The following is a 14,949-nucleotide window of genomic DNA, read 5'->3' as shown; positions in this document are numbered from 1 at the left end:
AGCATTTATGGTAATTATTTAATTTTTACCGTAATTATTATTTCTGGTGGATTCGATCGTCAATATTCAATACTTAATTATTGGAGGTATATGTGATAATAGTAATTTTATTTTACTTTTATCACCGGTATTTTTTTGCGATCCCACCCTAGATCAGTTAGAATCCCAACGATTTCATAGTGTTGAAGAGGATGCTGCTCCCAAGGCCACTGATTTTGGTCTTTCTGTGTTCTATAAGTCAGGTTTCTTTATTGCTTACTTACCTGCAGGAAAGCCAGAACTTCAAATGTCAATCTTACTTGGGATTCCTCTGGTCTGCATAAAGCAGTTAGGTTACTTGTTTGTTTTGGGTTTTTCTCTCTTTTTGTGGCAATAATAATAACTACTACTTGACGCAGCCAGATTCTTGTCTAGCTGTATTATTTGTCCGTCGTGCTCTCGTGCAGCTCCAACTTGGATAAACTTACGGAAAACGTGAAATTTTATTTATTTATTTATTTGCAATTATGAAATTCCAGATTGAATTTTAATGAAATGAAATTAGCTTTAATAGCTAGTTAGGACATTATTTACTATTTGAATCTAGTTTTTAGCTTAGCTTTAAATTCAAAGACGGAAATGTCAAATTCGTGACAAAGTCTAAGCTACACTCAACCGATAATGCCTAATCAAACTGAACTGAAGATTTTCTTGGATAGATAAATTCAAATACAAGTTTTCTATTATTTTTCTTCCACGTTAAAGGATGGGAAAAAATTCATTATTGCATAAAATAATATAAACCTCCAGCTTTTCATATTATAGAACCATAATTAAGGAATTGAGCCGATGTGTTCTTAATACAATCAATTTAAGAGAGAGGTTTTATCATTATTAAAAACAATAAGAGCTGCACTTTTATTATAGATGTTCTTCAATTATTCAATCTTGATAAGAACCTTTACACAATCAGGTTGCTTTATTACTTGGAATGCTTTATTTATATCTTCCAATGGAACTTCATGGGTCAAAAGTTCATCAAGATGGAGTTCCTGTTCCAAAAAAAAAAAATAAATAAATAAAAAAATAACAAAAACATATGGTCAAGAATTCCCCCTCATTAGCAAGAAAAATGAAGAGTCATTAACTTACCTTTTTACTGCATTTATCAAGTAAAATAGGGAGGTCAGATTTAACCTTAAGGCCTCCAAAAGTACAACCCTTCAAAGTTTTACCAAGCAAAAGATGGAACAAATTGATCGGCCCAGTTGCATCCATTGAAAAACCCACCGATATTACTTTTCCTTTTCCCTGCAAAAATAAAATAAAATCATTAATCATCAATTATAAACTCTCTTCCTCCCATCATTTTTGTCATTTTTTCCTTTTTCGTCTGTCCTAAATTATTTGCCATATTTCTATTCTAGAAGTAAATTATATTTGAAGTTTATTATTTTACCTTATTTAATATACTGCTTACCTATTTTAACAAAATTTTATTAAGGTATGTGCAAGAGGAAAGAAGTAATTAAAATAGGCATACCAGTTTTACTGCAAGAAGGGATTCATTGAGCAAAGCGGTGACACCACTGCACTCAATGCAATAATCAACTCCTAATCCATCAGTCAAATCCTTTATCTGTTCTGAAATGGGTTTTTCAGACTCATCTGGATTTATAAACTCTGTCATTCCAAAAGCTTTCCCCTTTTCTTCCTTTCTTGCATTTTTGTCCACTCCTATTATTTTACCTGCCCCCTGAATTCTAGCTGCCTCTATTGCCTGCAATTACAAAAATAAGTTAGCCCAGAAGAGCAGAAAGAAATAAATACTCATAATAAAACTTAAGAATAACTTAAAGGCATACCCCAAGTCCAACAGCACCAAGGCCAATAACAGCAACACTAGACCCTTTCTCTACATTGGCTTCCTTCCAGGCTGACCCAAAACCAGTAGAATATCCACAAGCTAGGAAACTTGCATGTGCTAGATTTAGTGTTGCGTCAATCTTCACTGCATAATTGGCATCCATTACCATATATTCTGACCAGGTTGAGCAACTAAGTACATGATACAGCATCTGCCCTTTAACTGACATTCTTGAAGTGCCATCTGGCATTAGCCCATTTACGCTTAGTGGATATTTTAAACATAAATTGGTCTTTCCTGATTTGCAATTCTCACATTCTTTACACTCCCCAATATATCCTGGAATCACCAAGTCTCCTTCTTTTATACCTTTCACTTCATCCCCAATGCTCTCCACCACTCTGCAATTTATATATACAGTAAAACTCAATTTCTATCAATATAAGAGTTTATATATTAATATTAAACTTACTTACCCAACACCTTCATGCCCAAGAACTCGAGGAAAAACAGGCTGTGAGAAGAGAAAAAGTGTTTAAATGTGTTAAACCTTAATTAAGTTCTGAAATAATAAAAGGACAAGTACTAAACTAGATTAAACTATTTTAAGGTTCTAACCACTGGGTGTCCATGGCACAAAGTAACGTCAGTATGACATAAACTAGCATACAACATCTTAACCCTAATCTCTGATGATTTTGGAGGATCTACTTGTATTTCCTCAATCTTAGGTTCCTCTCCATTTCCCCAACATACAGCAGCTGCAAAATTATACAAAAATTAGAGAAAATTAAGCAATTTAGTTAATTGATCAATTACTTAATTATAGTGTTAATAATTATATATATACATATACCTTTGCAGGTAATTACTTGCGACATTGCTGATAAGGGAAATGAAATAATGTTGTCTTGAATCTGCGTTTATCAGATATCCCTTCCTCTATTTATAGGCAAGGGAAGCATAGTTTAAATGGCTGGAATGCATTTGATTTTTTAAAATAAAATAATGTAGATGATGATTTTTGCTTTGAGCGTGCTTGATTTTTTAGATTAAAAAGATTTTTTCAGCATTAATTAGAACCGTTGCCTAGCACGTCCAAAAGGATCGGGATTCAGGACTCAGGAGAGTCAACTGCTACACAGTCAAACACTGAGGCAGCTAAGGAAATTCAATATTTTACTGCCCACTTATTAATATTTATTCAAAGTTATAATCTTTCAGTTCTGAAAATTATTCATACATACAGTGAGTGGTCAAGATATAATCAAATTAAGAAAACCCAAGATAGTTTGGTTTGGTGGGAAGCACACTAGATTAACACCCTAGTTACAGAATCGAATTATAGAATCAATATTTTAAAAAGGGCTTTTAATATAATCTCTTCCCAATTTGAAAGGGATTAGTCTTTCATCAAACTATTAAAACAATGCAAGAGACGAAATCCCTTATAAATACCAGAAAAAAAAAATAAAAATGATAATTAAACCATTAATTAAGTAGTTTAAGATAAATGGTTAAAGCGTAACGTCTTAGGTTATGATCTGTCGTTTGTTAAACCAACCATTCTGTCTTCTAACTGCTTGCATATGATATTGATATTGTTAGTCTATCTAACTTTAAATTTAATACTCATATTTTGATATTAACCTTAAATTTTTAATATACTCATTCATTTTTTATTTTCTCACAGGACTTTGTTAGTCAATTCTTTCTTCTAGAGAAACTTTTTTTTTTAATTTCTCAATCCGATATTGTCTATAGAAAATTCTGTCATTTACTTATAGCGTACTTATTAGACTAAAATTATTGCAAGTGATAGATTATTTTATTCGAATAAATACTTTTGATTCAAATATATGTTACTTGGACCAGCAATGTCATATGTGTTACTTGCATTTGGTTTTGCGGAGTATATTTTTATATTATTTTAATTAAAATCACAATTTTTTTAGAAGAATCAAAATCACAATCTATTTACGATACATTATAATATATTATATTTATAATTTTATGGTGCCGTATTTCATTTTTAATATATAATTGCATCCTAGAAGTAAATTAAAGTATAATTGAAGGTTGGATTTTATAAAAATACAAGGTGATGTGCATGAATTTTGGTATATCTATTTATATTTATTACTGCTCATTATTAAAATTTTCCATGAGTTTCCAAATTCTTGAGCAATATGCAATATGACTCAACGGGTTGCGTAAGTGCACAAGTCATACACTATCAAAGAAAAAGATTGGAGGCAGTTGATATATTCCTAAACTTAAGCAACAAACATTATTTTAGAAATGCAAATGGGTTGGATCAAGAACACAAACATAAACTAAACTAAGATTGTCAAAGCCAAAAGAAAGCAAATAAAATTAAACATGTGCAGAAGTAAAAATAGTTCAAAACTCTACGTTCGATACATAAGAAATTTTAATGTTCAACCTCTAAAAACTAAGGATGAATTTATAGGTGATTATGGTAAATAATGTCTGGACCGAAGATATTGAAATTTACGATAGAAACTGTATATTAGATGCCACAATCTATAAATATTTTCACTGAGCTTTAATTCAATGATATTGAAACTCTCTCTCAAAGTGAAAATCTGGAAATGGAAAGACATAATTAGAACTTGATGACAATTTTGACACAGTCTGGTTGTTTGAATATCTCAAATGCTTTATTCATGTCTTGTAATGAAATTTCATGAGTCAAGAGCTCATCAAGCTGGAATTCCTGTAATAATTTAAAAATAGATAAATAAATAAAAAGGAAGAATGGCTCACCTTTCAAATTTAAATAGTAATAACAACAAAGACTTCCTTTAAATTCAAAAATAAAATACTTTTAACACAGGATGCTGCCAATTTGAGTGACGACTTTCAGAAATAGTGGTCAATTAGGAGCCACCTATCTCTGTTTGATTGCACATCAATTGACATATAGTCTTTGTCTTATCATGTGTGTTGTCAGTATATGTACAACCTCTGGCCGTTTCTGTTTCTAACAGATGCGAGATTGGATGTCACTACTCTCCAATTTTGACCCCAAAAAAATTTTTGTACGACATTTTAAATTTTAAAATAAAATATTAATTTAATATATATCGAAGACTTTAGTAGATTAAATTAAAATGTGTTGTCGCCTTAATTTTATAAATTAAAATATTTAATAAATTAAAATAAAAATTACGAGTGTTATAAAATTTTTTATAAATAGTATAAGGATTAATTTTTCAATTTAAAATTAATTTATATTTGATAACAAAATTTACTAATTTAATGCAAGAATAATGATTAATTTATTTAGGAAACGCACCTTATTTTTACATTTATCAAGTATGATTGGGAGATCAGATTTGACTTGCAAACCTCCAAAAATAGAGCCCTTCAATGTTCCACCAGACATTATAGGTATTAAGTTGATCGGAGCTCTTCCATCATAACCTGCCCCAACTGTAATTACTGTTCCTATTCCCTGGGAAAAAGAAAATTTAGAACTTTAATTCCGATTCAGAGCATATTTATTTATTACTGAAAAATAAAAATTCATGAACATACCATTTTTATGGATAGCAAGGATTCTTCAATTAAGCTGGTGACTCCAGTACATTCAAAGCAATAATCCACTCCAGTCCCACCAGTTATGTCTTTTATCAATTCAGAAATAGATTTATCAGAAGAACGATCATTAGGGTTTATAAAATCTGTCATTCCAAAAGCTTTGCCCTTTTCTTTCTTTTTTTCATTCTTGTCTATGCCAATTATTTTATCTGCCTTGGCCATTCTTGCACCCTCTATTGCCTAAAATACCAAGAAATGAATTCTGTGATTGAAAAAGCTAATAAAAAAAGAAGGCTGAACACATAAATTGGCATGTAAACTTCAGAAGAAAAACTTCTCCTTAATTTTCGATTGGACTCATTGAACCTTTTACTTATAAATTATAAAGTTGTCATTAAATCGATGTTATAAGACTGTATTTGACAACAGTTTTTTTAAATAATTTTTAGCATTTTGACCAAACTTCGAAAAAAGTTATTCGGTAACATAGCGTTTAAATTAACTTTTATAGATTAAAGTCAAGTTTTGTGAAAAGTTAACTCATGTAACATTTAACTTGTAGCGTTTTATGAAAAGCAACTAAAAACAGCTAACAGCTAAACGTTACTAATTCAGTTAATAGCTACCAAAACAGTTAATTTTACCGAATATATCCTAAAATTCAAATGCCAATTATATATTCTGCCTAAAAAAGGTACAAAAATGAATATAGAAACATATATTTGTATACCCCTAAGCCAACAGCACCAAGGCCAAAGACAGCAACACTTGATCCTTTCTCAACCTTGGCTTCCTTCCAAGAAGCCCCAAATCCAGTTGAGAAACCGCAAGAAATGAAGCTAGCATGCGGTGGTGGTATGGTTTGATCAATCTTGACAACAAAATTGGCATTAATTACAGTGTATTCAGACCATGTGGAACAAGAAAATAAATGGTATAATTTTTGGCCTCTAATAGACATTCTTGAAGTATTATCAAGCATTAAGCCACTGAATGAAAATGGGTATTTTGAGCATAGATTGGTCTTCCCTGATTTGCAATTTGCACATTCTTCACACTCTCCCATGAGTGTCGGAATCACAATATCTCCTTTCTCTAGGCCTTTCACTTCTTCCCCGACGCTCTCAATTTCTCTTCGCAAATGTAAAAATTTTAATGATCATGTTAGAAAGCAAAAATTGTTATTTACCCTTTCTTTTTTCATTTTTCAAAGTAAAGTTTAAAAGGAAATTGAACAATCCTTCGAGTTATATGAAAAATAACAAAATACATGTATTGTGTGAGCAAATCTTGAAAAAAATCGAAAAATCGTATCGAATCAATGTAGTTCAGTTTTTTGGTTTGAATACAGTTTTTAGTTTGAAGAAAGTTTGGTTTGATCTTGAACAAAAATTTTGATTAATCAAACTGAATCGAAAATTCATGCAGTGTCATTTTGCAGTAACTATACCCTTTAATTTTTAATCTAAATATTCAGACATTGGCCAACATCAAGAATTCAAATCAGGCCGACTGAAAATTATGGTTTGGTTTAATTTGATTTTCATTCTAAAACTGTTTGGATCCATTATCCAAAACATAGAATTTCAGTTATTCAATCTTACGATGAACCGAATGCACACCTCTATTTTTAAGTAGAACACATAAATAATCATTTGATCTGAGTTTCAAGTTTTGAATAACAAAAAATTAACATAAAGTCAGATTTCAAACGTTGAATCATTTCAAGTAACTTACTATCCAAACAAACTCTAATTAAAATTCATTTAAAAGCTAATATTTTTATACTTGCATAAATAAAAATATTTATTTCATTCCCATAAATTTTATTCGTAACAAAACAAAATTTAATAATTTATAAAAAAACTACTTTTCTAATTGATTCATCTATATGAAATAAGAATAATGCTTGATTAAATTAAAGAAAATTACACATTTTTGCAAGTTACTTTTATATAAAATAACAAAATAAATGCTAAGTTAATTATATATTTAAAAAACTATATTAATATTTGCTTGAAGGAGATAGCTTACCCAACACCTTCATGTCCAGGAACTCGAGGGAAAAGTGGCTGTAATTAAGAGAATATTAAAGGCTAATAATGGTTAAACTTAATTAAACAACAAATAGATTATATATATATAATCAACATGAAACACATAAAGAGCTGATTAGCTAGGGCTACTCACAATTGGAATGCCTTTGGAAAAAAGTACATCAGTATGACAAAGACTAGCACATAGCATCTTAAGCCGGACTTCGGATGATTTTGGTGGATCTACTTCTATCTCTTCCACCTTCAACGCCGGCTCCTCCGCCCCCCAACATACCGCCGCTAACGTATAGATTATTACAATAATCTTTATTTAGTTTCCAAAATTAAATTTTATGATACTAAACTGGCTATAATTTTGTAATTAATACTCTTACCTTTGCATTTTATCACTTGAGAGTTTGGACTGGACATGCTTAAGAAAAGAAAACTGGTTAATGGAGTCCTGAGATCCTCTCTCTATGTAGAGTAGAAGAGGGCGTCGACAAGGAGGGGGTGGAGTGGACAGAAAAAGAAAGAGTGCATATGAAAAAATAATTGAAATAATTATTCTAGGGATGCCACTTTTTAATTTGACTCTAGCAAGAAACTAGCAAAATGTGAAAATGATACCTCCACTGATTAAAAAAGTATTAGTCAATGTCAAAAAAATAAAAGTATTAGCAAAAATATTGGATTTTAGATATATATTTTTCATTTGAATATTTTAAAAGATTGCATAATGTATTTATCAAATATATTTTGTATTCAACCGAACGAGATAGCTCGATAGAAAAGAGTATTTGTGGGGATTGATCGCTATAACTTAGGTCATAAATTTGATTTTTCACAATATAAACTCTCTTGAAATTAGTTCATTCGCTCTCCGAAGACGAATAAGGAATAATCAGATTTACTGCCCTGTCTAAATCTTTCCATCTTATATAAAATAAAATGATTGACCTGTATCGTATAATTTAAGATGCGTCCTATATAATATTATTCCTCTTTGTTTACATAATTTTGATTTGATTTTAGTGTTTTAATAATAAATTCGGACTGTTAATTTTAAAATGTTTGAAATTATAATTTTTTATTTAAATATATTTTCTTTATCTAGAATTCATACGCAATATTATGCATAAACGTAAATCAACAAATATGTTTAATAAAATAAAATAATTTATATATTATTTGGCCTTCTCTTCTCTGGAAAAAAAAAATGAATGGAGGGAGGGTGGGATGGGGAGCTCATAATTGTTTCTCCTTGCAAAATACTAATAAATATAAATTATAAAAGTAATTTTCTTTTGATCTACAAAATTAAGTTGTTCAGTTTAATTATAATTATTATAATTATCTTACAAGGTCAATTAACTTATTTTAATTTTCTTTATTTTTACTTTGCATTTATCAATGGAAATTGAGACCTCCATCAATTATTTGAAGATTTTTTACTAAAATTTATAATTTCTTAAAAACGAAATTCGTGTAGAATCTATGTAGAAAAAATAATTATCAATATAAAAAATTAATATTTTAAAAGATAAGAAACATATGGTGCTGGAGTTCCTTACGTAGGTCCCCTACACTGCTAGAAAAACCAACACACGTTTCGAAGTTGTAAATATCATTATGTTATATTATATAATAAACATGATTTTTATTTTTATTTTTTTAAAACTTCATTAAGCAAATAAATTTAAAAATAATAAAAAATCAGAAATTATATCCCAAACCTGGAGGGTAACATAAAGATCGAAAGCTCTAGTTAAAGAGTGTGCTTTTACATTGATTTGCCTTCCAACCCAATAAATTTTAATATCGAATAAAGATAATTTATATATATATATATATATATATATATATATATATATATATATATATATATATATATATATATATATATATATATATTCATTTCTGCTATTTTAAAGTTGATAAATTTGATCCTTAATCACTGAGATTGATTAATAAGTTTTGTACCTTTGGTCTTGATATTTTAAATGTGATCATACTTTAAAAAAAAAATTTATTTAAAATATATTTTATTTTGTCATTCAAAATTGGATTAGTATATATAAAACATTACAAATGCTAATTCCATCCTGTAATTGTTCTTTTATTGATTACAGAATAATATTCCTTATTTTCAACTAATAAAAATTACCAAAACTATTTCAAAAAACAAAAATTTATCAAAACAATATGGTTAAGTTTTTACTCGAAGAAAAAGGGAAGAAAAACGAAGTTTGCCACGTGCATGACACGTGCAGAAGTAACGGATAACAATAAAATAACAATTGTCCGAACGAAAATTTAATCCCAAATCGACAGTTGTTGTGGTTGTGGCATCCGACGAACCTCTTCTTCATCGTTCTTTACTTAACTTTCGAGAATCCAATTTCACCGCTCAACCCAGTTTTCCATTATTGTTTCTAGTTTTTATTTTCTGAATATCTATGAAAACTTGAAGTAATTTCATTTATTTGTAGTAAATTCAAGCAAATATCTTTTCTTTTTTTTTGGGGGGTGAAATGAATTGTGCAGAGAATCCCTTGCACGCCAACCCGATACTCATAGAAGATGGAAGGCGATGAAAACACCACTCAAAAGGTGCACAAAAATAATCTCACTTCACTTTTTCTTTTTCTTCTTACTTCCTGCATGATGATGATTTGCTTGGACCTTAATTGGAATTTCAGGGTTTTCACTTTTTTTTTCTTCTAATCAATTATGGAAAAGGAAGGAAAAGATTAGAAATGAAATGGGTTTTATAAATTTTGTGTGGGTCCAGATAGAATAAATAATTACTAAAATTACTGTGCTGAATTTTGGGGGGGGTTTCACGTGTATGTGAATTCAGTTGTTTTTTGTAGTTGGTGTTGGCTTCTGCTCATTTTACTCCCCTCGAGTTCCATTTTTCATTTTGAGTAAATGGTTTTTTGCATATGAGCTTGCTACTGGAATAATTACTAGATAAAGAAATGCCTTATAGAATTTTTAACTTTTTGCTTACAATCTAGGAAGCTTGTTTTGATTAGCAAGGTGTAATCTTTTGGAAATATAGGTGAAGGTTGGTTGCTCAGGAATTGTAAGAAAGAAAATAAATTTGAAGATTTTAGACCTCAGTATATGTATTATAGAAGGTTTGACAAAGAAGACCATGCTATGGCTAATTATCCAAAGGTGTATTGCTTATTCAGGTTGAGTAATGAGTACACTGAGAAGCATGAGATCAAAATTTCAATAATGCAGCAAATCAAATAAAGCTTTTATGTTGAAAGTGCTTGTGGAACACGATTGAATAAAGAATGATGGTTGTACCTATCATTTCACAACTTTTTATTGTTTTGCTTTCTACAGTTACATAATTGCTTTAATCATGTTCCCTTAAGTATCTATTCTTGGGATAGGTTTTTGCCTTTGGTAATGATATTCGGATGCTCCGCAAAAAGAAATCCTATACCACGTTAGTCGTCTCCAAAAGAAATGCATTTTTCCTTATTGTGTTTTTTCATTTTACTTGATTTGAGTGGTGTTTCTAGTTCTATGGCTATTTATTAGATCTTAAGTTTAATTAGCTTACAACCTTTTATAAATCCTATGAATCTGTTTGAAATGGTGTTGGATTTGCTACTTCATAAAGCATGCCTTCGTTGTTGCACAACCTTTTAGACTTATTGGAGACAACTCCATGGAACGCATGAATTCAAGTGGCTTCTTTTTAATTTCTATGGAATCCATCTCTAATTAACTTGGCTTACTTGATATTCAATGTATTTATTTTTGCCTGCTGCAGATGCTTCATTAGTGGAACTTTTCTTAATCAATATTTATTTGGTCAAAATATCTTCTTTTTTTTTTTTTATTCAATATTTGTCCATTATGGTTAATACGATTGTTTTGCCATTGGGTGCTCCTATCTAAAAAAAATTCACAGTAAAGTTGGAAAGAGTACAATGCAATACATTTTTAAGAAATGAGTTGGTGTAGTTTTACTCATGGGATCCAAGTTAGAGGATTCAAAAGTGGAAGTTGTTTGGACACATTTAGTTAGTTCCATGTGAGAATTAATGCCTAAAGTTTGCTTCTTCTGTAAACCACTCTTTCCTAGACCATTTCCATTGCTCATGAAATAGTTCCAATTTCCTCTTATTTAATATATGGTGTGGTCCTTGACTTTCATTCTGTGCATGAATTATGGCATCTAAGATGATGTTATTTGATGCAGCTATATAAGCATTGTAGACAAAGGTGGTGACTTTGAATGCATGTTAAGTGTGCAATAATTCACTAAAATGTGGTGACTTTTTATGCATGTTAAGTGTGCAATAATTCACTAAAAGATGGTGCCTTCGTAAATTTGGCAATAGAAAGTTTAACTTGTGGAAAGGATTAATAGTAGTAAAGCATAGAGGAAGGACGTTAAAAAATTTTTATTAGAAAAAATTATCAAAGACTGAACAAAAATTGTTTGAATTTTTTTTTAGCTGGCAATCTGTTTGCATCATTTTTCCATAAACCAATCATTACTTTCAGTTGGTCAAATAGTCCAATTAGTGACTGATTAGAATCTTGTCATCTGATTTATCCCTTCAGCTCTCTTTTATGTCCCCATTTCCTCAAGATATCAAGTTGCATATATGTAAGCTCTTGTTTACAATGTGATTGTACTCAGTTTCCTGACATGGAGATTTCAGTTTTTATTTTTTAAGTTTACAGTTATATAAATCAACTTACATCTGACAGTGAAACTCCCACTCTTCTAGGATTACTACAAAATCTTGGAGGTTGATTATGATGCAACAGATGAGAAGATAAGATTAAATTACCTAAAGCTTGCACTGGTTAGTGGTGCATCTACTATGAGCAGCTTCTTATGTGAGCTTTTACGTTTCTTGATCGCTATACTTGCTTTATTTAATTGCTATGATATTGATAGAAGATGTTTCATGATATTTCCTTAATCTACAGAAGTGGCATCCTGATAAACACAAGGGTGATAGTGCTGTGACAGCAAAATTTCAACAGATCAATGAAGCTTACAGAGGTAGCCCTTTTGCACGATAACGACGGTCCACATCTTAATGTGGCATGATGCATACTACTTCTGGTGCATCAACCAGGGAAATTCATTTTGTGGTTCTGGGTTCTGGCCTACTTACTGGATTTAATAGGTCTTAGAAATGAATGATTTTAAATATTTATTCTGGCAAAAGCTAAAGAGTGTGTGAATAAGTAAATTTTAGGCAAGCTTTAGGATCCTAATTTTGATCTATACAGAAGCAGCATTTCTCTGCACACAAAGAAATATATGGTTAAAAGAAGAAAGTTATTCTGTTTCAAACAGCATTTCTCAGTTGAATTAAAGCAATTAGTTTCCGATACATTTGAAGGTTTTATGATATTAGTTGATGCAGTGTGAATGTTCAAGTGTGATATTGATTATTGAGTGACGTGCAATAGACTTCTGCTTATTCTTTTCTTATTACTATATTCTTCTCCAGTGTTGAGTGATCCAGCTAAACGCTCTGACTATGATTTAACTGGAATATATCAGATTGATAAGTATACTTTGCGGGTAAGAATTTTATGCTTCATAGATTCCAGTTTGTAAACGTACACTCTTTAAGTTGATGTCAGTGTTCAATCAGCATAGTTTGTTGACACTGATCAGGCAATTCTGGTATTACAATGCAGGAATATCTTGCCAGATTTAAGGGAATGATACTTACTTGCAATGGGCTTGGTATCAGTCATACATCAATGTGGTAAAGTTCTATGACTTCATGTCATGGTTGTAGCTTAAAAGAATATTACTTGCTTGTTTAAGGATCAAAAAGCTGTTTATGTTTTATCTTGAATTATACTTTTTAATCTTGCCGGGTCAATTACGGTTCTGAACTAAGAGAGCAAATGGATGTATGATAATATACCTTCAACATTTGTACTCATGCTCTTTGCAATTCTGCAGGACACAACAGCTGACTGATACCAATGAATTTACAGAAAATAAGGTATAATTAGATATTAATATATATATATATATATATATATTACATACTTTTGCAATTATTTGCTTGCTAAAAACTCAAGATTTGGTGAATATACACTTTCTTAATATATTCTGTGTGTTATAAACTAACATATTAATTGATCTAAATCAGGGATAGAGATGTCAACTCAATGTAGAACGATGGAGGTGAGCTGTTTGTATTACTATAGTTAAGTATACTTACTGATAATCCAAATCGACGTTTCGAGACAGTTATACGGCAATAACAGGCTTTCCTCATTTATTATACCATAAGATAGGACGTGGGTTGAGATAATTATGCGGCAATCCGAGATGATCCTGTTCTTTGTAGCCTGTATTTTTTTTCTCAAAAGAAAATTGAGTTTCCATTGATGTTCAAATTGAAGACCTCTTAACCAGAAGATGACTTCAAAACTATTGATGTGTTGTATTTTATTATTGCATTTTGGCTTGGGATGTTGATGATTCAGTCTGGCTCTTCATATACAAGTTATTCCTATAAAATTAAATAATAGATTCATAACAGCGACAAATTATTTATATGTGATCAAGTGAAGAATATTGCAGTTCACATTATATTATAATGAGATTGATTTCTGACTAGCATGCCATGCCCAGCCAAACTCTAAATCTGTTGTGGTTTCTGACAGAAATAGAAAGAGACAGATTTGGAGTTACTTTCAGTTACATATTTTTATTTTAAAAACAATAATATTTTTCATAAATAAAATAAGCAATAATTACCTGAACCTGACTAACGATTCTCTTGCTTGAAAATTTCAATTTCTGCCCTTCTAGAACAGATTTGAGTCCTGGTTAAGGATCATTTGTGGTTTCTGACATATAGATTTCGTCAATGACATTATTACAAAATAATTAATTCAGCAATAAATAAATAATTAATATTTTTCCTACTTGTGAAAGAACAAGTGGAAAATGCTTAGATGATGACTTGGTCCTTCAATAAAAATATGAGACAATGTCCAAATTGTCAAAATTGTCATTTGATTTGCATCTGCAAGAATCTTGTGGAATATACACTCCACATTTCACCCTTCTCTGTACATCCTCATAATGACACACAAATCTTATACATGCATACAGTTGGCACGTTTGGCTTCAATTTTTGTTTCATGAATTAAATCATTTACTTCTATTTCTTAAAATGAAAATAAAAAACTATGCAACTTCATTTAAATTTAATTTGAGAGATTATGATAATTTTTGTCAAAGTAATAATTCATAGTATGTACTTCAATTCCGTTTCTGAACTGAAGGGAATTTTTTTTTTTTTTTTATCTGCTTTTCAATTTTTAAATTCTGAATAAATCCAACTAACCACCACCAACCACAAAAACAACTGTGAAAGTAAAAATTCCCTTTTAATGCTGAAAAATTAAAAGGGAGATGGGGGAAATGCAGAATGCAATTAAGCTACCCATAATCTCTTTTACACCAACATC

General features: G+C 30.3%; 3 protein-coding genes across 4 annotated transcripts; 1 reads left to right on the top strand and 2 right to left on the bottom strand.

Annotated features, from left to right (window-relative positions):
* Window positions 1-870: 870 nt before the first annotated feature.
* LOC149498568 (8-hydroxygeraniol oxidoreductase-like) lies at window positions 871-2,847 on the bottom strand. Its single transcript, XM_089717527.1, has 7 exons — window positions 2,703-2,847; window positions 2,465-2,607; window positions 2,323-2,360; window positions 1,845-2,247; window positions 1,523-1,759; window positions 1,132-1,290; window positions 871-1,031 (listed from the first exon to the last, which is right to left on the bottom strand). The coding sequence occupies exons 1-7, from the start codon at window positions 2,725-2,727 to the stop codon at window positions 918-920; spliced, it is 1,119 nt and encodes a 372-aa protein (XP_089573653.1). The 5' UTR covers window positions 2,728-2,847; the 3' UTR covers window positions 871-917.
* A 1,346-nt stretch (window positions 2,848-4,193) lies between these two features.
* LOC149498567 (8-hydroxygeraniol oxidoreductase-like) lies at window positions 4,194-8,039 on the bottom strand. The gene is made up of 7 exons (XM_089718554.1): window positions 7,845-8,039; window positions 7,604-7,749; window positions 7,448-7,485; window positions 6,144-6,546; window positions 5,411-5,653; window positions 5,169-5,327; window positions 4,194-4,586 (listed from the first exon to the last, which is right to left on the bottom strand). The coding sequence occupies exons 1-7, from the start codon at window positions 7,879-7,881 to the stop codon at window positions 4,476-4,478; spliced, it is 1,137 nt and encodes a 378-aa protein (XP_089574680.1). The 5' UTR covers window positions 7,882-8,039; the 3' UTR covers window positions 4,194-4,475.
* A 1,721-nt stretch (window positions 8,040-9,760) lies between these two features.
* On the top strand, window positions 9,761-13,955 carry LOC105632471 (Chaperone DnaJ-domain superfamily protein). Of its 2 annotated transcripts, XM_020678765.3 has the most exons (8): window positions 9,761-10,062; window positions 10,653-10,766; window positions 12,219-12,296; window positions 12,424-12,499; window positions 12,957-13,030; window positions 13,150-13,220; window positions 13,424-13,466; window positions 13,617-13,955. In XM_020678765.3, the coding sequence occupies exons 2-8, from the start codon at window positions 10,761-10,763 to the stop codon at window positions 13,620-13,622; spliced, it is 354 nt and encodes a 117-aa protein (XP_020534424.1). In that variant the 5' UTR covers window positions 9,761-10,062; window positions 10,653-10,760; the 3' UTR covers window positions 13,623-13,955. The 2 variants fall into 2 exon arrangements, with proteins under 2 accessions (XP_020534424.1, XP_012070245.1); XM_012214855.4 differs by lacking the exon at window positions 10,653-10,766.
* Window positions 13,956-14,949: the final 994 nt, after the last annotated feature.

This window comes from Jatropha curcas, chromosome 2, assembly GCF_041381405.1.
Source record: "Jatropha curcas cultivar XTBG-Jc1 chromosome 2, XTBG_Jcur_1.0, whole genome shotgun sequence".
In the NCBI taxonomy this organism is placed as follows: domain Eukaryota; kingdom Viridiplantae; phylum Streptophyta; class Magnoliopsida; order Malpighiales; family Euphorbiaceae; genus Jatropha; species Jatropha curcas.
This window is presented reverse-complemented; position numbering and strand designations above follow the sequence as displayed.